At 38.3% G+C, this 24381-nt stretch overlaps 1 protein-coding gene across 1 annotated transcript in view; it reads right to left on the bottom strand.

Moving 5' to 3' along the window:
• The window catches only part of LOC102230348 (atrial natriuretic peptide receptor 1-like), a 46975-nt gene that overhangs the window by 16594 nt on the left and 6000 nt on the right, over positions 1-24381 (bottom strand). The window contains exons 2-9 of the mRNA XM_023344601.1: positions 23509-24253; positions 15754-15898; positions 14839-14890; positions 14638-14751; positions 14406-14559; positions 4452-4546; positions 3038-3164; positions 2098-2182 (exon numbers count right to left, since the gene is read on the bottom strand). Coding sequence (XP_023200369.1) covers positions 2098-2182; positions 3038-3164; positions 4452-4546; positions 14406-14559; positions 14638-14751; positions 14839-14890; positions 15754-15898; positions 23509-24220 — 1484 coding nt within the window. The 5' untranslated portion in view covers positions 24221-24253. The remainder of the gene's footprint in view (positions 1-2097; positions 2183-3037; positions 3165-4451; positions 4547-14405; positions 14560-14637; positions 14752-14838; positions 14891-15753; positions 15899-23508; positions 24254-24381) is intronic.

The following is a 24381-nucleotide window of genomic DNA, read 5'->3' on the forward strand; positions in this document are numbered from 1 at the left end:
AGAGAGAAAAAGAGAGAGAGGTGCTGTGAGAGATTGAACTGCCACAAAAATGTGTTGTTTTTTTTCCGTATCTTTGTGAGAACCAAAGTGAGTTTCTGAGTTTTGTGAACGGTGACCTTCAGTAAAGGTCACCATCATAAAGCTCTAAGTGACAATGTGCAAAAGTGTTTGTTGTTGGGTTTCCAGTCACAGTCAAAGCAAATCTTAAACAAATTTTTAAAAAACAGAAGTAAAAAACTGTAAATTACACATTTTTTAACCCATAAAAAAAAGCAACACAGAGATCCACCAGATGGTGGCAGTATAGACAGCTTGTCTTTACGCCTGTAAACTCAGCAGAAGAAGCAGAAAAATCTCAAGAATACCAACAAAAAAAACTTTGTGTGACAAAACTATGTTTTCATTGTGTCTCTTTTTACATGTTGAAAGTCTATAAAACTAGATTATACTTCTTTAGTGTTTAAAAACCAACTGATCAAGCTTTTCCTGGGAAATGTTGATTTCTTGTTTTCCTTCAGTTCTGATGTGCCAATTCAGATTCTGATTAATTCTTATTTAGTCGTATAACAGGCAAAAAAATACATAAATCTCCATATTAAAGATAGTAATTTAAATCAAGTTTTGCACGTTTTGCATTTCCATTTGCTTAAAAAAAACAACAACCCAAGTGCTTAAAAAAACAAATACAGACATGAAATTGGCAATAAGTGTTTTTTGTTGCCTTGAAAAGAAGCCGTTTTAAAAACCTCCAGAATGTTAAGTCACATTCGATGACCACTGCGGCGTTACCTAGCAACCACAGCCAAGCCCAGCCCTGTTACCTAGCAACGAATACGGAATTCCAGCACCTAGCAACCGGATTTGAATCAGTTTTTCTTAGATTATAGTCAGTTTTTCTCTCTTTTATTGGTTTGTTGAGCATTAGTTCAGCTTCCTCTGCGTTCGTGAGTCTTCCTCCCTCAGTGTCGCTACTATTCTTCTCGCCACAGCTGCACCGCATTTCCTGTGATTTGTGTTTTTGGTTCCTTTGTCACCTAACGACGATTATTTAAGCTTCTCTTTGTTCATAGTTCACAGCTGGACTCTTCTGTTTCTCTGCCTTATCTGAGCTTCAGTCCACTGGGTGTTATTTTTTCCAAGCTCAGTCCTGTAAGTTTTCTGTTTTCATCATTAAGCTTTTTAAATGCCTCATTTGAGCGGCTGTTTGCACCTTAACTTCACATTTCACTGGAACCATTCTGGAGCGTTCGCCACAAAGGTTTCTCTGTACCCGATTAACAAAACGAAGAAGGGATTGTTTGGTTCTGCTTCCAATCTCAGGATTTCACTAACAGCTTGCTCTTCCATCTGTCAACGTTTGCTGTTACTCCTGGAAGGCATTTCTTACTTTCAGTGAAGCAAAACGCTGAGAGGCATTTTTTTAGTATTAACAAAAATACATATTTTAAAAATATATTTTGTTATCTGTAAGATTAATTACAGAAAATAATCATTCAGCAGAGTAGCTGACATATATGTAATAGTTTAAAGGGGCATTATTTTGTAAAATCTACTTATATTATGTTAAAATGTTATTCTCTCATCAAAAGCAAACCTGCAGTGTTTTGATTCTTTCCTAAATGTTTGAGAAATCCTTTATTCTCCCTTTTCTGTTAAAGTCACCCTGAACAATATTAAAGGCTTAAAGGAGAAACTTTGATGCGACGACTTTCTGAAGGCGGAGTGTTGGAAAGAGCTTCTTAAAGAGACAGAGGCCCAATTTCAAGGCATCAAATTAAAAAGTCAAATCCCATTTGACATGTGGCATCTTTATAACTGAAGTTAACATTGTTACTTGATTGTGATATAAAGCAAGAATCAAGAAAATATATAATGCTTCCCCTTCAACTTTCTGATTCTTATTCTATTCCAGAAAGTTGATGGTGCAATTATTGGTTCCCTGCTCAGTCAAAGACACAAAAATAAACCATAAAAGTTGTTAAAATTATTCCTAACCAGCTGCCGTATCTTGTTGACCTACATTATTTTAACGTAGTTTACATTTTCTAAAGGAAAACACAAACTGACACCAGGATCCGTTGAGCCCGTGAGTCTCACCTGTAGATGAAGACGGTGATGGTGACGATGATGATAAAGACGAAGCAGATCACTATGGCAACCATCTGATGCATTGTAACTGTACCTGTGTGGGTGAGAAAGAAAAGCATCAGCCTGCATGGGAAGAAGACGCTGTTTGCTTCCAGCATGTAGAAAATGGGAATCTTACTGCGGTTCTACAGCCACACGATGCTTTCAAGTATTGGCATTCTTTTGAGTCCATATACTCCCGTTAACGATTAATCAATAACTATTTATTATCGATTACTTCAATAATTGATTAATCACAATTAATCCGATTAATCGTTTCAGCTCTAGTGAAGAGATTCAGCTCTTTTGAAAAGAAACCTGAGCAACAACTTGAGTAAATCTGCAAAGCTGTTAGAGAGACAACACTGCAAAAACATGAAATCCTACCAAGTATTTTTGATATAGTTTCTAGTGAAATATCTTACATTTGAAATAAGACAAAACTAACTTAAAAGTAACTTTTCAGTAAGATATAGGAGTTTGTTTAAGTAAGTAAGTAACTCCTTAATATCGATGAAAAAGTAACAGTTCGATTGGCAGATTATTCTACTTCTAACATGGGAAAATATTAAGGAATTATTGACTTAAAATATCTTGCTTAAGGGTTAATTATGTTAGTTTTGTCTTATTTCAACTGTACTAAGATATTTACAGTATATCTAGACCAAAAGTACTTTGGTTAGACTTTGTGTTTTTGCAGTGAACCCGAAACACTTGGATATGCTGGTGCTTCTACAAAATTTATGGAGCTCTTTTCAGATTTTTATTTGTAAAACAAACTTTTCCTTTCACTTCTTAGCTATGCTTCACTACTATGTTGGTCCACCACATAAAACCCAGTGGAACATGTGGTTAAAGTAAATATTTGTGTCAGATTTCCATGTGTGTGTGCTGTGGACTGTGTCCGTACGTGCGAGGCAGGTCGGGTGGTCGTTCCTGAAGCCGCACTCTGGCATGTCGACGGGTATCTTCCCTCCAGGCCACTGAATATCCTTCAGTTCCAGAGACTTGCTGCTGCCATTATACACAGACACTACCTGAAAACACACAACAGCAATGATTAAATTATCATTATTAACCATGATTCGCTGTTCTGGAGCATTCATGCTTTAGTTTTGCATCATTAAGACAATGTCAGGGTGGAAAGATGTCAGCAGTTACCGTATGAAAACAGTGCAACAGGGTGATGAATCTTTCTGTAAGGAATAATATTCTTAGTGGAAAAAATGTTTTTATCATCGTTGTGTCAGTGTGTTCAATATCAGCATTGCAAATGACTGATTTGGCTATAAAAAGTGTCTGGTTTTTAAATCTCATACCACAACCATATTTGGCAGATCGCATCGACCCTCATTGCCTTGTTTTTACCTAGAGCAATTAAGATGATTGTATCTGAACGCAGAGAGACCTCAGTGTTGATAGAGGAGAAAAACAAAGTAAATGTAGTAGTCTGTTTGTCCGTTACACTCTGAAAGACCATTAAGAATGGTCTAAACTTTACAGGCCTCGGTTAAATAACGCCAAACCAACAGAAATCTGGGTGTTGGTGCAGATAAACTGCAAACTGTAAAAACAAACGTTACTGTTTCTATCTAAACTAGACTAAACTCTTAAGCAAATTTTACATTTTGAACGTTTTTTCTACTTCCATTTTTACTGAAAGAAGGGAAACGGCGCAGTTAACATTTTATTTCCAGTTAACACATTAAGAAGGCGTTTGTTGGGTTAAAATGTTACTCCTACTGAAACTTTCCAAACCTTTAGTCTGTTTTTTAAAGTGATACATAGTTTATCTGACTTAAGGTTAAAAAGCACCTTTAAGTTAATAAGCAATTTGTTTCTTACATAATCTAATGGAAAAGGCCAGTCTTCACACACTGCTAGAGCGTGAAGTTCAAAAACTGTTGTTATTACTGTACCTGCAGTTATTAGTTAGTCTTTACCTCAACAATCCCTCTGATTATTATCCTGACACACGGGTGGGCAACTCCAGGCCTCCAGGGCCGGTCTCCTGCAACTTTTAGATGTGTCTCTACTTCAACACACCTGAGTCAAATAATGAGGTCGCTAGCAGGACTCTGGAGAACTTGACTGCATTTAGGAGGTGATTCAGCTGTTGGATTCAAGTGCGTTTGATCAGGGAGACGTCTAAGAGTTGCAGGACACCGGCCCTGGAGGACCAGGATTGCCAACCCCTGTCTAACAGACCCAGAACTGGTTTGAAATAACTCCTGCTGCCTTTTTCTGACCACAGCCGCAGATTCACGCTTATCCCGGTTTTATAAATCACAGTGAAGGCCTCAATCTTTAATCTGAATTTTTACCTGAAACTCTCCAGACTCTGGATCCGTCATGTCCCACACGGCAAAGTCCGTCTCTCTGTCTCCAACCTCGTCCATCTTCACCTCTCCCGACACGCCTGTGGAGACAGCACATGCTATCTGAGTTAATTTAATAAAAAATCCTCTTCCTTGTGTGCCTTGTTTGCTTTTTCTCCTGATTATATTTTATAATTGATAACAGTTATCTGTGTTGTTTTAAATGAAAAAAACCCAAAACAACGCAGAGAGTGATTGAAAACAGTTGTTGTTTTCGTTGATTAAAGTCCAACAAGCTGACAAAAGCCAAGAATGTGACTGAAAGAATTATGAGGAGACTCAGCTTTCAGCTGAGAGGGTGGGAAGAGTCACAGCATCCACAAAAAAAGAGTGAAAAAGTCCAGATTTGGAGCTCAGCACCTTAAAAAACAGACTGGTATGTAAATGAACTGGATTCCAGATGTTCCACTTATTCTGCTCATGTTTTCCGATTGCGTTCAGCTGCATCTGAGAGGTAAATCCACACCTGACCTGAAACCTGATGTGAGTGTTGTGGAGTGAGAACTTTGCATTTTTTACACCATACAGACCAGTAAAGCTGAACACTGGATCATTTACCTTTCCAGGAAAGCAGTGGGAGGAGGAAGAGTGGCGCAAAGTGGGAATTCAAACATAAACTGGTAACATTAAGTGTTATTGCTGCTAAAGTCACAAGAAATTACTGTGAAAAATGATACCATTTCAGACCAACTTGATCCAATGCATAAAATAATTTTTAAAAACTATTAGTACTTTCTGCTTGACTTAACATCAATACAGCTGATCTGCTGATCAATAACTGGATTAAAAAGATGCTAATTGGAAATTATGATCTGGGTAGATTATATTTACAGACGAGTTTTTGTTTTATCTTAAATACCAAATGTAGATATTTATTTTAAAGTTTTTACTTACTGATCTGAGTCTGTATCCTTCAATTAACAATTATTTCATCACGATTCATAGTTTACGTGCTAGTGTGAGGAGTCTGAAAGCCTACGTGTTTCTTTTCTCATTTAATCTGGAATTTCTTTAGACGAGAGCATGACGCGTTTCTTTTTCAACACTTTTCGCCTGCTTCATGTTGTCAGACAGGTTCTATTTCAGGGATTTTTTTGTTTTACAGGGCTGACAGTAATCAGTGACCAGAAATACTTTGTTATTGCCCGTCAGAGCTCCCTCTACTGGCCCACACTGTCAACTACTTCAGTCGCCTTGCTGCTCCCGTCCAGTTCGTCCTGAATTCAACCAGCATCGCTCTCTCCACTTCTGACGCACATCGCCGGTGATTGATGGGTGCTGACTTAGTTTCAGTGTGTGTTGGTGGATAAAAGCAGTTCAATCTAATAAAGAGCAAGCAGAGCGGCCTGTTTATCAGTGCCATCAACACGGTGAAAGTCACACTGAAATGACAAGGGTGTGTTTTCATGGACCCGAGTGTCTGAGTTCTCAATGTGATCCTGGTTTTGATTATATTACAGTTTAGGTATAAATTTAGCTACTATATAGGGGGAAAATTAAATGAGCTTCTGATGCAGTTAGGGTAAATACTAGTATCAGGTTCCTTATGTAAACACTGGCATTTATAGGTCAAAGGTGACCTATCATGCTTCCTTGAACAGGTTAGAATAGGTCATTACACTTTTTTCTATAAAATCATTTTCAGATAATGAGATTTTATTCTGCTCAGGTCTGCTTATTTATATAGACATGTTGCAATGTGACGTCACGCGGCCAACATCTCCCAGATGGAGGGCAAAAACCGCTTACAGACGATGATGGTTTTACCTGTCCAGTGGTCAGCATAATGCACTAAATCGTTATGCTAACATAACGATTTAGTGATCAATGATTTAATGATCAGGCTTATGTTAAAGCCTGATATATAAAAGAAAAAGGATGCAGTGCTTTCTATGGACCTTACCAAGCTCCGCCCACAACCGACCCAGGTGACAGCAAGTCTCACAAACAGCCTCGCGGCGAGTTGTTTCTATGTAAACGTGACTCGATTAGTGCATCATTTCTACCGGATTTTCACAGTATATCAGCTACTAAATGGACAGAGGAACTAACAAGTTCATGTCATCATCTGGGAGGAGGTTACTGGTTTCTCAGTCACAAGCTGGTTGCAAACCTGAGGCCAGCAGGTGTCAGTCACTTATGGTAGATCTGAAATTTAGTTTGATGACCTCAATATGAGAAGCTACAGACTAATAGGAGGAACCAAAGAGCTCTGTAAAGGTAAAGGCAAATCTTCTGAAGTTGGGATATAATTCATTTAATTTCACATAATTACCTCGGTAGAAGCCATTTGTTTGTTAAAATTTAATGAAATATATTTGTTATATTTGATGTTTGTTGTGAATGAGGTAACCTCACAAACGAACGAGCTAATTAGTCCAACGTTTAGAAACTACAGCGGCTGTAATGCGTCACAGCAAAGGTAAACAAAGGTAAAATAACCTGAACAGGTGATCAACTCAAAACCACTCCTACCTTTTTACTCTCTCTCTCTTTGTAGTTTAAGCACACCTGTTACCGTGGCAACCGCCTGCGCCCCGCAAGACGAGCAAAGATTACGTTAAAAACATAACATTCAGTCCGTTACGATATCAAGTTTCCAGACTTGATATTTATGTCTCGATTATTAATCAGCTTCTCTGAACACAGCGATGGTTGATTGACTAGCTGTACTTGGTGCTAGCGTGGCTAACAGGAGTAACAGTTTAGTCCAAAGCCTTTTCTGCTAAAATAAAATCTTTAGTGTATGTCAGATACAGACACATTGCATATTGATCTGTTTAGCTAACGTAAGACTGTGTAGCAGACAGGCTTCAAGGTGTAGAAGTTGTATCAGTTCTGCCTTTATGCTGTACTTAGCTAACGGGAAGCTAAGTGTGTTTGTGAGACGGCCACGCACGTGACCACGTAGAATGGGCATCAGCCAATGAAAAGCGGCTCCTGTGGTAAGGTCCATTAATTGTCAACATTAGGACAACGAGATAATAAGGTCCAAGGGTATCATACTTCACAGGCTCGGAAAAGGTTTTAATAAAAAACAAATAGGGAGGGGGTCAGTTATGCTAGCTTGACTTTGGCAACCTTCACATGTAAATGTGCCGCAGGACTCTGTGTTCATGTTCAGTTAAAGAAAGAAAGGTGACTCACACACCAACTCTAACAGTAGAGCTGAGTTTTAATTAGTTAATCAGCCACCGCTGTGTCCAGACGTTCATTTATTAACAACAGCAAAATAAACACCAAGCCTGGAAGCAAAATACTGTAACAGACTGAATATTCTGCTCTTTGTGTGGGAAATGTTTGCGTGTTTTTTTGTGTGTGTGTTGATTCCCGATACACTAGTGGAGCTGTTGTCAGTCAGTTGCTACGGCAACGAGTCTGTGTATAGCATAGCCGACACAGAGAGTGAGACAAAAGAAGAAAACGAGTTGTTTTGAGTTGTTCTTCAGCAGATATTCTGCTTTATTTGTCTTTAGCTGTGGCACTAAATTATCAATACCTACATCTCCAGGTTTCATTTACTGTTCTACTGCTGCAGTGCAGCGATGGATGGCATCTAAACAAATTGTCTTTGGATGTAAACAACAACATGCAACATGTCTATAAAGCAGCAAAACCAGCTGACAAAATGTGGTAGAACTCAGCGTGGGTTGCTAGGCGATGGACTGGGGTTGCTAGGTAACGGGCAGAGCTTTGCTGGGGTTACTAGGTGAAGGGCAGTGTCTGCCGATTTGTGACATTACATTCCAGAAGGTTTTGAAATAGGTCACCAAAAAACATTAACCTATTGACAGAAACCAGCTGGGTGGGTTTTTAAACTATTGGTCTGTTTTAAGGAGGAGCTGAGACACAAATGGAAGCAGAAATACATCCAAAGTGTGAATTTTACACAACAGACCCTCTTTAAATTTACTCATCATATTCACGGATATCATAAATTTTGGGCTTTGAACTTATTCAAATCCACACAGAGTCAAAATTGTTCCTTCTGGCTCAAATACGTACATGCAACTCTATGAAAGTTCTGTTAGCAAATTCCCCGTCAATCACATGTTTTTTGTACCAGTCAAGTTTTTTCCATAAGGCTGACTGGAGTTTGACATGTGTAATTGTTGGTTTGTAGTTAATCTAAACAGGTCGGTTTGCTGGTTTCAAAGATGGCTCATTCAGTCACTTCCTGAAGCGTAAAGTATAAAACCAGGCAGATTATTTCTCGTCTTCATGCAGGTCTCTTCATGGCGGCTGCATAAACAGATTCATGATCACAGGCATGAATAATGACGCAGTGATCAGATTAGCGCTTCTGTCCAGCTGAGACCGTCTGCCTGTCTGGTTCTTCCCATGATGCATCGTCACTTTCTGGGGACGTTTCTCACACACCCAGAACCCACTTCCTCCAGTCCTGCATCGCTTTGCGTTTCTTATTTTGTGCTGTTCTTTCTCTTCTTGCCTTGTCTTTTATTTTTGAGGTATTTTATTTTTGCTTGAAATATTAACAAATTCAAAGTGACTCTTTCTGCCTCTGGATCCAGATCTGTTCTGTCTCTTTAAGTCAGACAGAAACCTTGTCTGCTTTCATATACTAAACTATTTTCCCTCAATGATTGGATGCAATCAGCTGGGCTTCTTGGATAACTTGTACTGGTACCAATTATATATAATTATAACTAAAAGTGACAGTATGATTAGACCATATTGGGCTGAACACTATATAAATACCTCTTGGTTATTTACCTCACATTTGTCTAACTTGTTCTGTCCAATGAGTTTCAAAAATAAAAAAGGAATAAAAAAAATACACAAACAGCAAAAACATTTGAATTTTCAGAACATGTCTATTTTGTATGGAGGGTCAAAAGGGATTAAATTAAATAAATAACATTAATTAAACGTGTCATAAAATAAATAAATGTTTAATTTAGTGTTTGGGCATAATTTAATCACCCAATCAAGACTGTTGAAATGCTTTACATATTAAAAACACAAAATTACAAAGTTATAAAGAAAACCCCATACAGTCAAAAATTTAACAAACTTTACATTTTGATGAGTGACATCACCAAAATCAGATATATCAAATATGTTGGTAGATATTTGATTTACTATCTTTATTTAATAAACATGTCATAAAGTCCTTAAAATACTAATTTGTAATAGCCAATGCAGATAATTAATTATGTACTTTATTATTTAATGCTTCCTGTTCCTGCAGCATCACCATAAAATAATTTTATGAGTGGGTGGGCGAGGCTAACGCTAATCTGTTGAACTCCACTAGCTCAATTTTGCAATTAGCCAAGAGATTATCATCCAGACCACCTGGTGAATGACGTCAAAGAAAAGACAGACTGAATGCCAGCTTCGTATGCCATAAAAATCCTCCAGCCTCAAAAAATGAGACCAACGCTGACAGATCAGTGTTAGCCCCGCCCTTTCCATAGATAGCCCCGCCTCTCAAACATAACCCCGCCCCTTGACTTTAATGGGCAGGTTTGACAGATAAAATTATTTTATGGTGCATTGTCTATTATATGTTTGGATTTTAATCACTTAATGACATACTTAATAAATTGCCTATTAAATAAATTATTAAAATTATTTAAAGATGTTTTTCTTTAATTTTGTCACTTTCAGCCCTCCATAATTTTGTCTCATTTTGTTTTTTTCTTTTTTAGATTTTCTCTTTCTGGTTTGTCTCAGATTGTTAATCTGGTCCATCTCACTGTCTGAGTTTGCAGAAACCCAGTGAGTCATCTCAGTGGGAATGATGAACGCTCTTATCTGTTTATCTTTTAAATATTTCACAAACTAAAACAACAGAGGAGTTATTTCTCGAAAGTTTGAATCAACATCTGGATCTGACCGACCGAGGCGTGTTTTATGGACCATAAACTTCAGGTCGGTTTGAGCTGCTGCGATGATAGATCGCAGTCTGTCTCTGCTATTTGCTCAGCAGTTTTTCTTTCTCTGTTTAGTTTTGTGGTGAAGCAAGAAGAAGTTATTTCAGTCCCAAGGTCCAAATTCAACAAACACTATCTGCTGCTTTTTAGGTTTTCAGGAAGAAAAAAAAAAAGTTTGATAAAATCTCAACAGAAGAGACAAACGCAAACAAAGGGAAAGAGATCAGGGGAAACATTTCTGATAATATTTAATCCCAGAATTGTCGTCTGAGTTATTTTTGAATTAAGCTGGATCAAACAAATAAGTTTAAAGCAAAACTGACAAACAGTTATCTAACTCCTTCCTGGGAAAACCAACTGGGTGTGGTGTCAGTGTAGGAATTTGGGGCTCTATTGTTAGAAAAACTTTGTATCCATAATAATATATTTAATGAAATTAGGAAATGCATTTTCTTTGGGGGGTTCATTTTAAAATGACCCATTTATATCTTGGTATTACACAAGGAGAACAAAACATCCTAGTATGAACATTTCTGTGCTTTTATCTTTTAGTATGAAGATAATGTATATTTGTCTTTAACCCACTTTACTTTGACACCCTCTAATAAAAACCACTGGAACCAGTTGTCCCCAGAAATCACTCAACCATCTAAAGCAGTGATGTCCAAACTTTTTCTGGGAGCCAAAACTGGACAATTTAAACAACTGGTGGACCAGAAAATACATCAAATTAAAAATGCAAAAGTTATCTTATTGTGATGTTTTTCTTTTAGTATTGTCTACTCAACAAACTACATTTTTATTACATAAAAAATCAAAAACATAAAAAGGTCATTGGTCTGTTGCCATATTAAAAGAAAAACAGACAATTTTTTTTGGGTCATCAATTGTTTTCTAGTTTGTTGGCCAAATTTTTACCACTCTTGACTTCTGGTCAAGGGCCAAAAAAATAATAATTTCAAGGGCCACAAATGGCCCCCAGGCCACACTTTTGACACGTCTAATCTAAAGTGATGTCTAAAAAGGTTTCTTTGTTTTCGAGTCAGGCTAGATCTTAAGAGAGAGCTACAGATTTTTAAATGCTTTTGTTCCAAATTCAATCAACTTATTTCCATATAAAGAATGTATCTCAGTGAGGAACGCAAACCAAAAACACATTTGCTCAGCATTTTACTCCACTAAACACGACAGAAGATGTTTACAGACAGATGCTACAGAGTATGGCTGTGACTATATGAGACGCAAACCAAAATGCAAACCCCCCCCAAAAACCAGGTTATTTCTATAAATATTGCTACATCTTATAGCTTGGGTTGCTAGGTAACGGGCAGGATTTCCATGAGGTTGCTAGGTAACAGCACAGTGCCCATCAATTGTGACTTAACAATCAGGAGAGTTTTGAAACAGCTTCATTTCCAGACACAAAAAAACCTTAACTTATTGCCAGAAAACGTCTGTGTTTTTTAAGCTATTGGCTTGTTTTTAGAAGCAAGACAAAAACATGTGAAATGCAAATTTTGCATAAAACGACCCCCTTTAAAACTTGCTTGTGTCATATGTTGAGATATAATAAATCAATGTAGGATTGCTACAAAATAAATATCAGGAATGAGAGTTGAGACAATTACCTCAAACATTACTGGGTATGCTAATGTTAGCATTAGCATGTTTTATTAAAGCTTGAACTGACTTCACAACCAAATCAGTCACCTACTTGACAATTTATTATCTGGATTTTGTCACAAGTTTTTGCTAATGCCGCTCATTATTTAAACATAAACCTGATTAATGAAGGGAAATTTTTCCCCAGGAGCAGTCAGCGTACAGCTCTAGTAATTATATTTAGTTTAAGGTACAGTTTCAACAACACACACACACACACACACACACACACTCACATCCTCCGTTTTCCTGTGTCAACACTGTCAGCAGTAAAATTAGGCGAAAAATTTTCTCTTTGTTTTTACACTTGCAAACTGTTTCCTGAAGCTGTTAGGGACTCTGAAAAATGACTGACGACTTCCTGTGTGTGCTAACAATGTAAGGCCTTGACAATATACCTCGGACCGACTCTGAACTCTAGAACCTGGGTCTGCCTGACATTGCAGGTTCTCCAAAATGACTCACAAAAACAACCCTCACAAATCTCTGTGTGCTTCATGCTAAATAAATGCTGAATTACTGACCAGGCAGAACAGAGAAAAGTGAAACTTCCCCTTTAAATTCCTTGCAGCGTGACTTTCCTGCCCTGTTTGTCGGTTTGGGCCTAAGACTTCCTGTTCCCTGTTGCCAGCTGGTACAAATTTGCGCCGCAGCTCTGTGCTAACACGCCAACTCCCCGCTGACACACATCACAGCGTGAGAATGTGAGCGTCCGTCAGGCTCAGATTCCCATGCTGACCTCCGCGGCGCTCCGGGGCTCCTGATAAGTCTTCAGGCTCGTTGGTTAATCGACTGCATGATTGATTGGTGGCAGAGACACGCTGGTTTCTCTCAGGACGCATTGAGCCAACTTCAGGCTGCAGAGGCTCTGATTTACACCGGTAAAAAATAGGAATCATAAAAATACTAGTTAATTGGCAATTTTATCATGACTTCATAGAGCGTTCCCTCATGATTAAAATGTTTTAATAGACGGTCAAAGGCTTTTTCAAATTAACATGTTTTCCAGTAAAGAACAGTGTGGTTTTTGCTAGATTATTGAATCTTGCAATTACACGCACTTAATATCATTTTTATAATGTTTTTCGATGCAAAAACACAAAATCTTACAAACCTTGTTGGTATAGTTTCTAGTACAAATATCTTTGTACACTTGAAATAAGGCAAAACAAACTTACAAGCAACTTCAAGATATAGGAGCTTGTTTTAAGTCAATAATTCCTTAATATTGATGAAAAAGTTCTAGTTTCACTGGTAAAATATTTAACATATAGGAAAAATGTCATATTATAAATGAAATAGACTGCCATTGTAACTAGAAACTTTCCATCAATATTAAGGAATTATTGTCTTAAATAATAATTGCAATATCTTACTGAAAAGTTACTTGTAAGTCAGTTTTGTCTTATTTTATGTGTACTAATATAACTGCAGTAGAAACTAGACTGAAAATACTTTAGTGTTTTTGCAGAGTAGAAGAAATAATACCAGAACAAACTATAGCAACAAGACTAAAATGATGTTTCTGACATAACAATAAAGTTGTGTCCTTTATTTAGGTTTTACGTTTTCAGCAGATTCTACTGACTTAGCAATCAAAGTTAAGAGTCAACTTAAATAAAAGCTGTAGATACGTGAAACCAACTGACAAAACGTGCTGTCTGGGTTGCTAGGAGACGGGCAGAGTTCCACTGTGGTTGCTAGGTAACGGTTTGGGCTTTGCTGGGGTTACTAGGTCAAGTGCAGTGTCCGCTGATTTGTGACGTTACATTCAACAGGTTTTTGAAACGGGTCGTTTCCAGACACCTAAAAAAATTGAACTTACTGCCAAAACAACTGGGTGTTTTTAAAAGCGCTTGGTCTGTTTTTAGCAGCAGCAGAAACACAAATGGAAGAACAAAAATATGCAAAATGTGAATTTTTCATTATCAGTCCCCTTTAACATGCATCAATGCCCTCAGTCTTCCTTGTCTCTGCTCTGTTTGCTTATCACTACATGAAAGCTCTGTGATTGTGTTAAAATTCATATTTTTGTCTTGACTGAAGCATTTTATGTTCGCAGAGCAAACAGTTAATTAAACGTGTTTTTGCTGTTACTGAGTGTGTAGATTTACTGTGAAATCAAAGGCGTGTTTTGCTGGTAACTCCGGTAAAATGCAGCTGCATTTCAACACAAAGCAGAAAATGAGATGGATATTTCTGCACTGTGGTTTTCTGATTAATAACACACATTTTCAAAGCAGACGGCTCTCGTCCAACGCTGCGCTCTGATTGGTTCACCGCCGACAGCCCGTTCCTATATGAGCGCCAGGCCTGTCCAGAACAGGAGAAGAATCACCTGAGAAGCTCCTGTTCCACATCCTGCGTGTCACCAGATCTCCTTTGGGTCTCTGGATGGGTCCCGGTCCCGACGCCTGCTGGCTCAGAGTCTCGTTCAGAGCCTGAGCGTACAGCATCACGCCGTCGTAGAAATCTGCCGCTATCAGGTTGTACTGGCAGGGAAACACAGACGCGTCATGTTAACAGGAAATGTCTGCCTGACGTCATCCTGCCACGGTGGATGTGTTTACCAGAGAGTCTTCGATGGTGAAGTTGAAACTTTCTTTTGCGTCTCTTTTCAGATGTTCAACAAACTTGAAATATTCTTGGTTCCGAGGCTCCATGTAGGTCAGCACCTTCACACTCTGACAGTAAAAACAACAGATTCAGAGCCACAATCTTCACCTGTAAGACTGAACTACTTTAGAAAAACAAGCAGAGTGACCTCTCACCCTGAAGGCCATTTTGGCTGCGTGGTCGTCCTGGTCTCCGCGGTACCAGGGCCTGAGATGGGAATCAACTAGTTACATTTACTCAATTACATTTACTTCAGTAACCTTTTTTAAAAAATGTTTAAATTATTTTTAGGAGTATTTTTACTGCATCGTACTTTTTACTTTTACTGGAGTAAATTTATTATGATGTATGGCTTCCAGAAAACTCATTTTCATTTTGGGCCAAATGCTCTTAAAGGGACAAATGTATTGATAAAACCAGCTAGCAAGCTGTTAAAAATATTAATGAATTCTTAAAGTTAAATAATACTGAACATCTTTTCAGTGCCTCCAGAATTTTGCGATTGTTTTTGTGATACTAATTTGGAAATATTTGCATTTATTTATGACGGTAAATGAAAATTTTATTACTCACTGTATAGATCGTGGACTATAATCTGACATCAGTTAAAGCTGAGGCAGATGTTTAGGACAAGTAAGAAAGTTTTTGACAATTTTTGAGAAAAATCTGCAATAAACTCCCAATAATGTGTTACCGCAAAAAAGTGCTGGGAGTTGTTGATTTCGCGTGAATTTCCACAATGTGTCTTAGTGGGTACAAAATTTCTGGATTGGAAGGAAGAACAAACATGTTTTAACCAAAAAATTCAAACAGGTTTGACAAAAGCCTGTAGTTTTAGATACATTTCCATAAGTTTATTGTTGAAAGAAACTTATTTTAAAAAATTGTTTTGCCTGATTTTGTTATTTCTTTGCTAGTTAAATGAATTATTGTCATTTTCATCCTTAAAATATAAAAATTTCCATTTATCTTTATATTTTGGTCAGCCTGATGATCTAATTTTTAAATATTAACTGATTGATAATTTGATCAGTTACTTTTTTACTCTTACTTGAGTATTTTCTACCCACCTCTGCACGTCGTTTCGTCCGCCACTCAGACCCTCAGCAAAAAGGTCAATGAAGAGGAAGACAAAGTCCTCCATGTCCACCCCGTCCTTCCAGAACTGGACCATCAGGTTCCTGAAGATGTCCCGCGGACAGCAGACGTACACCACTGCCAGAGACAGGAAACCCACTTTATTACAACAAGCAGAGGGCAGATTATTTTTATTATGAAGGAAACAAACAGGAGCCTTCAGTCAGCAAAGAGACGTTGATGCTTCATGGGAGAAAACCAACCTGGAAACAGAATATTTGATTTTTCATTTTCACTGCAAAAACGCAAAATCTCACCAAATATTTTGCCTGGTTTGTAGTGTAAATACATTAGAACAATTTAAATAAGACAAAACTAATTTACAATTAACTTTTCAGGAAGACATAGGAGCTGGTATTGAAATATATAGAGCTAGATCCACTGGCATATTATTACGACGCAGTATAGTAAAAAATAAATAAATTATGAGAATAAAAACTTAATAATATGAGAATAAAGTTGTAGTTTTACTAAAATAGTTGTAATATTACAAGAATAAAATCATAATATTCAGAGAGTTGAGTTGATTGGGACTTTATTGAATGTAATAAAAGAATAAACAAAGAAAATAAATTTAAAACAAAAGCAAGCGAAAGAAGAACAGTAGTAAAGTATATTTACACATTAAATGAGCGGGTAAAATTATGAATGTATTTTTACGCTCATTTACAGCGTCGTCCAATAAAGAGAAGAAAGTCATAGTAACAGTCAGTCGCTGCCACAATCATTTCAACTATTGATAATAATTTGATGTTGATGAGTTAACAGATTATTTCCTTATTTGTAAAATAAATAGCAAAATAAAACCTCACAAGATGCTCAACATTCCTCATTTTGCTGCAGTTATCAAGACTTACACATTATTTCCCTTTATAACATGGGAAAAATGTCTGATGAGTGAAATAATCAATCTTTAAAACAAGAACTTAAAAAAAATCTACTTTAATGAATTATTTATGCAAAGCAAACTCCTATATTTTGGTAAAAGTTACCTGTAAGTTAGTTTTGTCTTATTTTAAGTGTACTAAGATGTCTGCACTACAAACAGACCAATAATACTTGGTAAGACTTTGTGTTTTTGCAGCGTTTTGTTTCTTTTAATCATCTTCAACATTAAACTTGATTATGTCTGCATTTACTTGTTGCTGAACCCTTGAAGCTGGTTTGATTCAACTTTCTGTCCTTTTGTGTCTTTTGATTTGAGTCTTTGTTTATTTTGGAGGCTCCTGAATGTGACTTTTATTTGTCACAGCCACTTCGACTCCTTTTGCTTTTGGAAGAGTTTGTGTTCGTACGTTAAATGTGACTCTCTCTCTGTTTGCGGTGATTTTGCTGTTTTCTTCCACTCTGATCTCGTTTGGTCGTTTTCTCACATTGCACTCGTCTAACGTCATTGTGCCGTTCTCAGAGTGCTTCAGGGTCCAGTTGGACTCCAGCAGATTGTGAACCAGACACGACTCGGGGCTCGTGACCTCAGCTCTCTGTTTCCATGGTGATAATCAAAGAACCTCCTCTAACGAGCTCAGCGGCTAGACAGGACACTCGTTAGGGATCGTTATGAACAATACTTCGGCAAAGGTGTCAACTCAACCCTCGAGACAACAAATAAACCGAAATCAAATGCATGTTGAGAGGAGATAGTTGGATTATTTTCACAGATAATCTCAGATTGTTCAGCAACAAGATGCAGACAGGGGAATGTGACGTGTGAAACCTGAAGCCTTGGACCAGATTCTTGTTTTTTTGTCCTCCATGTTTCTGCTTTCCTAATTTTTTTAATGCATATTGTGCACTTTATGTTGTCATGGCAATAGAGCTGAAGAAAAAAACTGTTGTTTAAATGGGATCTATTCTGCAAAATTATGATTTTGCATGTTTTTGTACTTCCATTTGTGTTCCCGCTGTTACTTAAAACAGCTCGAGTGCTTACAATGAAACACCCAGACATTTTTTTGGCGTTAGTTGATGTTTTTTTGGTGTCTGGAAAATGATCAGTTTCAAAGTCACATTCCACGGGCCACACGCCGTTACCTAGCAACCCTAGCCAACCCCAGCCCAGTCACATAGCAACCCAAATGGAGCTGCAGCATGTTTGGTCAGCTGGTTTTACTGCTTTATGTGCTGCACAATGGCTGCTGGAAAAGACAAATGTTTTGTTGCTGACTTACCATTCAAAAATCACATGCTGCAACCTTGTTGGTTGTGCAGGAGGCTCTACTTCTGCTTTTCAAAGATGTACGGTTATACAATTTCTCATCTGTTTGCAGTCATTTTCACGTGTGAGTGTAAACATTGAGTTGGGGGGCGTGGTCAGCAGAAGCTTATTTGGATTTAAAGTGACAGGACGCCCTAAAACAGCTCAAAATAGGCAGAACTAAAATCTCATTATCTAAGATTTTGTGCTAAAAATTTAATGAACGTGTTTTATATAGCTTATAGATCTATCCTAACCTGTTCAAGGAAGCACAATAGGTCTCCTTTATGCCACTAGAATAAAAACGGACTCTTTGAAAGAAAGATCTGGAATGGTTAAAAACATTAGCACTATACGTTTTCACCAGATAATAAAATATTAAAGTTGCATGAGAACAAGTGAAAACATCCTTCCTGCACCCTCCAGTCGTACCACATTCTGTTTAAATCTGGAGCAGACTGAAAATATCAGCCTCCGCAGTGTCACTCAAAGTCCTCCACAGAAAGAAAAATGGCCCTCCCCAGCCGGCTCCGCTGGGTCCCCCGAGGTGGACCCATAAACTGCGGGCAGCGAGTTTCACATGTGAAACCCAGAACGTTCCACCATGTTTGTCTTTCATAAACTGCTTTTAATAAAACTCTAAAAAAAAAAAGGCAGAGCGAGAAACTTTTCGCTGACACAAAAACACATGTTCTCTGTTTCCATGACTTCACAGGACATTAATCCAACTGACACCTATTTCTGAAAACTTTCTCCAGTTGTTGCCATAGCAACCTCTCGCCTAACCCTTTCCTCAACCTCAGCCGAACCATAAACGTCTTAACTTTCAACACGTTTTGATATACAATACGTGGAACTGAAGACACTTCCCCATAATCCGACTGTGTAAACAGATTTGCATGAATTATATCTGCCAAGCGGGCAGACACACACTGACGGGGCGATTACTTTGAGGACGTCCAGCGTTGCCGGGGGCAGCAGCTGCTGTCGCTTAGAGAGAGGACAGCGGCAGCAGTTACCGACCGAGCCCGTGATGATGTCATCGGACACACCAAACTGCACCCGGCACGCCTCGGATCTGCTGGGGTCCAGACCTGATGGTTACCGACACTGACGTCACTGACACCTGAACAGGACATCTATGCAGAGGCTTTATGAAATCCACACAGACAGCAGCAGATTTACGGGAAAAATGTCACAGAAGGGAATAAAGGTTTAAATTAAGTCACAAAATGTAACACACCAAGCCTCGTGCTGGTGAAAATTAAAGAACAGATGATGAAATCATCGCCACTTTCTATGTTTTTTTGGTCCAGTTTTCACCTCAGATATTTTCAAATTTGACAAAACTAACTTACAAGTAACGTTTAAGCAAGATAAATGAGCTTGTTTAAAGTAAATAACTGTAACATTGATTAAAAGTATTAGATCCACTGGCAGATTTATTTTCACTTATTTCACAACCAACTGACATGGCACCGTTACCTAGCAACCCCAGTCAAGCCCAGCTCGTTACCTGGCAACCAGTTCTAGTTCCAGTGGCAGATTATTAGAAAAATTTCTTCTTGTAAGTAAAATTATCTGCCAGGGGAAGTAGTACTTTATTTTCAATATTGAGGAATTACTGACTTAAAACAAGTTCTTGCTCAAAAGTTGCTTAAAGTTACTTTTGTCTTTCTTCAAGTATACTGAGATATTTGCACTAGGAACTAGATCAAAAATACTTTGTAAGATTTTGTGCATTTACAGTGTATCAGTGTGTAAAGGGTTGCACACAACTGTATATTAAGGCCACTGTAGCGAGAAAAAAAGGGTAAATTTCCATTAAAATCTCAAAAATGTTGAGACTAATCTCAGAAAATACCTAGAAAGAAAACTTGGAAAGTCAACATTTTCGCCTGGAAAGAGATGCTGTGGGATTAAAGAGACTGTTCAGGCATAAAAATGATTAAATTCAAGAGTGGACCAAAGTTCCTCCACAGTGATGTGAAAAACTCATTACAGTTGCCACCAACACATAACGGCAGACGTCGCAGCCAAATCTGGCACAACCAGTTATTAGGTTTAAGGGAAAACGGCCAGGTTGTTTCACGCCAACACCTTCACAACACGACAAGTTAATGGACCCAGGTGTTTCCTAAACACCACCAGGACTTTTAAAAGCAGGGCTGCTATTTGTCACATGAGACCTGACAAAACACAAGACCAGCTACACGTGATAATGTTGTTTACCTCAGAAATTTCGGTTTTATTTGGAAAAGATTACAAAGTTGGGAAAAGAATAATCTGTAGCATATTTCCCTCCTTAAAACTCATTGTTTGATTTCTTGATTGATTAAGTAACAAAGCAGACATAGTCGTAGAAATATCAGCCAGGCTGGCTATGCTAATTAGCTTCATGAATACGACCAACAGGAGAATGAATACTACAAATGTTGTTGGATTTTTGTGCCTCTCATACTAAGGATATTACTAGAAATCCTTTGGTTTCCGCCTAGTGGTCGAAATGTGAACTACAAGTGATTCATGGAAGCAAGTGTGAAATGTGTTGACCGCATCAAATCTTTCTGGTAAACTCTGATAAAACTGAGCATATTCTGAAATAAAGCACGTATTTATGTTTGCTAGTCTTCTCTACATATTATATATTAAAATAGACAACATGTGACCAAAATTCAAAGAGACTATTTCTAATTTTGAGTTTGAAGCTTTTTAGCGACACTAGGCAACAAAAAAATTAAGAAACAATATGTAAAATTGTGCACGTATCTTAATAATGCAACTTTGAGTCAAAGGATTTCTTATGATTACAAAAAATAACATACAAAGAAATAAAAAAATAAAGTTTCTAGCATGGTACAGTAAAGGGAACTTTAAGTATTTAGCTTTACTTGAATCGCTGCAGGATGAAAACAAATGATTATTCAAAAATATGTGTTGAAATTTAATTTGTAAAACTGATTTCTTATTGTGGAAAAAAGAGCTTGGAGCTCGTGGGACTGCAGCAAAGGAATGTTGCTCTATTTAACATCTCAGCACATAATTGTTAGGTGGCAATAGAAAGATATGTTTGATTTTTACAAATAAAAATCAAACATAGTTCCAGGTTTTGTCACATGTATATCTATATTTTTTTTATTTGGCTTTGACTAGGCCACTCTAATACATAAATGTGTTCCATCCTTTCGCTGTAGGTAGAACTCTGTCCAACTCAACCTTTCTGCAACCAATCCTGTTTTTTCCCAGGACTGGTTTGTATTTTATGTAGATGGACCACCACAGCCTGATGCTGCCACCACCATGCTCCACCATAGTGAATTGTAGTTCAATTTGCTCATCTTCCAGATGTTTTTGGAGTCTCTTAAGGCTTTTCTAGCTGTCCTGGGGACAGATTCTTTGCTTTGTGTATCCAGGAATATTTGAACGATTATCAAAGAATTTCAAGTAAAAAACATTTGATGCTGAAAAGTCCAATCCTGATAAAGACAAAGAAAACAAAGCGTATCTGCTCTCTGATTTAGCAAGAATCAGATGATCAGGTTTCATGTTGGAGTAAGTATTTATAGTCGGGGCGTGCGGTTATATGTGATACCTTAACTTGCGCAGTTACGTCATTCCGTGACGGAAGCGGCATGTTTCACATTAAATAAGCAAAAAAGAACCAAAGGGACAGATTACTTACAGGTGTGCGCAACAAATGCACTCACATTAGTCTTTCCAACCGAGGGGGCAAAAAGCACTCAGCACTGATTCTGTTTCTAAACTGAAGCCCCACACAGAGGACCAGACTGTCCTGACGTTGCAGGAATGCCCTTACGATGCAGGAATGTCGTCACTCCAGAGGCCCTTAACCGAAATGACTGCCAATAAATGTAGGATGTAAAACAAAGCAAAAAAAGCACACAAACTCATTTGGAGACAAAGATATAAAACCGAGGTCAGTCATTAACCAGTACGGAGAAAAATCAAGCAATAATTAACCTTCATTTAACGACTTCAAGGGAGGGAGGGAGGGAGCGCTAAAACAAGGGAGGATGAGGAAAGAAACGGGAAAGAGCGCATGGGAGTGAAGAGGAATCAAAACAGGGAAGTCAGAGCAGCTGAAGTGTTGGACCTCGATTGATCATCCAAACACGACGGATGGCGGGTCGTAAAGAAAAGACAGAAGAAGGGAAAAACTACGGAAAGCTAGAAGAGGATGCAGCTTGATTTTATCTCAATATCTGATTAAATTTATTAAGTGAAAAAAGTTTTTCAGACCAACCCTTTGCTGTGTGAATAGACTGCCATTCACTGGAGAAACCTTAGCATTTTTATCAGATTTTAACTCAAATGACGTAAAACAGCATCTCAATCAAGTCTGGACTTTGACTGCAAAATCACAAAATCTTAACCAAGTACCTTAGAAAAAACTAACTTATAAGTAACTTTTTCACAAGATGTAGGAACTTATTTTAAGTAAATAATTCTTTAATATTGATTTTAAAAAGTACTAGTTCCGCTGGCAGATTATTTGAATTGTAACACAAAAAGAAATCTTATGATAAAAGTGAAAAGAAATCTGCCAATGAAACTGTTTTAACAATTTTAAGAATTTTAAAAAATAATTAAAAAAAAAAAGCTTGGGAAACAAAAGTTAGTTGTGAGTTTTGTCTTATTTCAAGTGTACTAAGTTATTTGCAATAAAAACTAGACTTGTTTTCCTCGCTATTTAATTTTAAAAAATTACAAATGACAGAAAATAAACTTAAAAACTAGCTTTTATTTAAATAATTCCTTCTGTGGGTTGAACTGAAATTCAAAGTCAACTTAAATAGAAGCCGTAGAACACATGGCACCGACTGACAAAATGTGCTGGAGCTCTGTCTGGGTTGCTAGGTGACGGGCAGAGTTCCGCTGTGGTTGCTAGGTAACGGGTTGGGCTTTCCTGGGGTTACCAGGTCAAGTGCAGTGCCTGCTGATTTGCAACGTTACATTCAACAGGTCTTTAAAACGTCCCGTTTCCAGACACCAAAAAACATTAATTAACTGCCCAAAAATAACTGGGTGTTTTTTTAAGTGCTTAGTCTTTTTTTTCAAGCAGCAGAAACCCAAATGGAAGAACAAAAATGTGCAAATTGTAAGTTTTGCATAAAACGTCCCCTTTAATGTCTTTTTAATCTTGTGTAAAGGCTTAAGTGGGTAAATAAAAAAACGGAAGAATTGTGAATTTTTTCATCCAATTAATCGATTAATCTTCAAAATAATTGTAACAATTAATTTGTCAAAGCAATAAAAGGTCGAAACATCTTACATTTTATAGGCACTGTATAAAAATCAATAATAAATTCTGTGGATCTCCAAGACAGCAAATCGGTAAATGAAATGAAGTGGAGAAACGAAGAGGAAGCTCCAAGACTCGAGCAAACAGTGAGAGCAGCTGTAGGGTCAAAGTTCAGATGCCTTCGACTGATCACTGGAGATAAAGCAGGAAGAGAGGGGAAAGGAAGCTGACCTCTGCCGTTGTCTCTGATCTTTTGCACCGCCAGCTTGTAGTTGATGTCGGTCTCCAGCGAGTAGTCGTAGGTGGTGATGTTCTGGACCCTCAGCATTTCGTACACGCCCTCCACGGTGAAGTAGTACGGCCTGTCATAGTTGCTGTCCTTGTTGTTGTCGGTGTAGACCAGCATGACGTGCCGCAACCAATCAAACGCCTGCTGGATCTTCAAGCTGAACTCGCCCAGCTTTGCGTGAGTCGGGCCCGTGTTGGTGACCGCCGCGTAAAATTTGAAGCCTGTGGCGCGGGCGCCGGCGGTCACCATGGGAACATCCCAGTGGGTGGTGAAGCGAGCGACCGGCGAGGAAGAGAATTCACATCCAGGCCCGATGAAAGCCCAAGGATCGTGGGCTAATTTCAGGTCAACGGCCACCAGAGGCGCCATTGAGTCGGAGCAGTAGCCGTCGGTGTTCTCCGAGTTGCCGTTGACCAGATGAAGCTTCAGGCCCGGGAGCAGCCAGGGGTCACAGTTCACCCGCGAGATGGCCTGGTAGAGGGCCGGCGCCACCCGGAGCCACGACCAGGGATACTCTGTGTTGGTCTTTGGCAAGATAGCTGCGATGGTGACCGTCTGGCGGTCATCGGTCGCGTTGCCAGAACCGAAGACGCAGTCGTCTGATTGGCTGAGGGGAAGAGAGAAGAGGAGCAGGAGGCAGAGCCGAGGCAGCATGACGAAGAGGAGTTTGGTCGCCTGACAGTCAACCTGCAGGGAGCAGAAAACACTTTACTAAACAACAACATTCGGATAATTTAAAATGGTCCGTTTTGAGTTTCTGTGGGAAATGATTAATCATAAGAAATTGATTTATTGAAATAAAAGAAATAGAATAA

This window comes from Xiphophorus maculatus, chromosome 13 (assembly GCF_002775205.1).
Source record: "Xiphophorus maculatus strain JP 163 A chromosome 13, X_maculatus-5.0-male, whole genome shotgun sequence".
Lineage (NCBI taxonomy): Eukaryota > Metazoa > Chordata > Actinopteri > Cyprinodontiformes > Poeciliidae > Xiphophorus > Xiphophorus maculatus.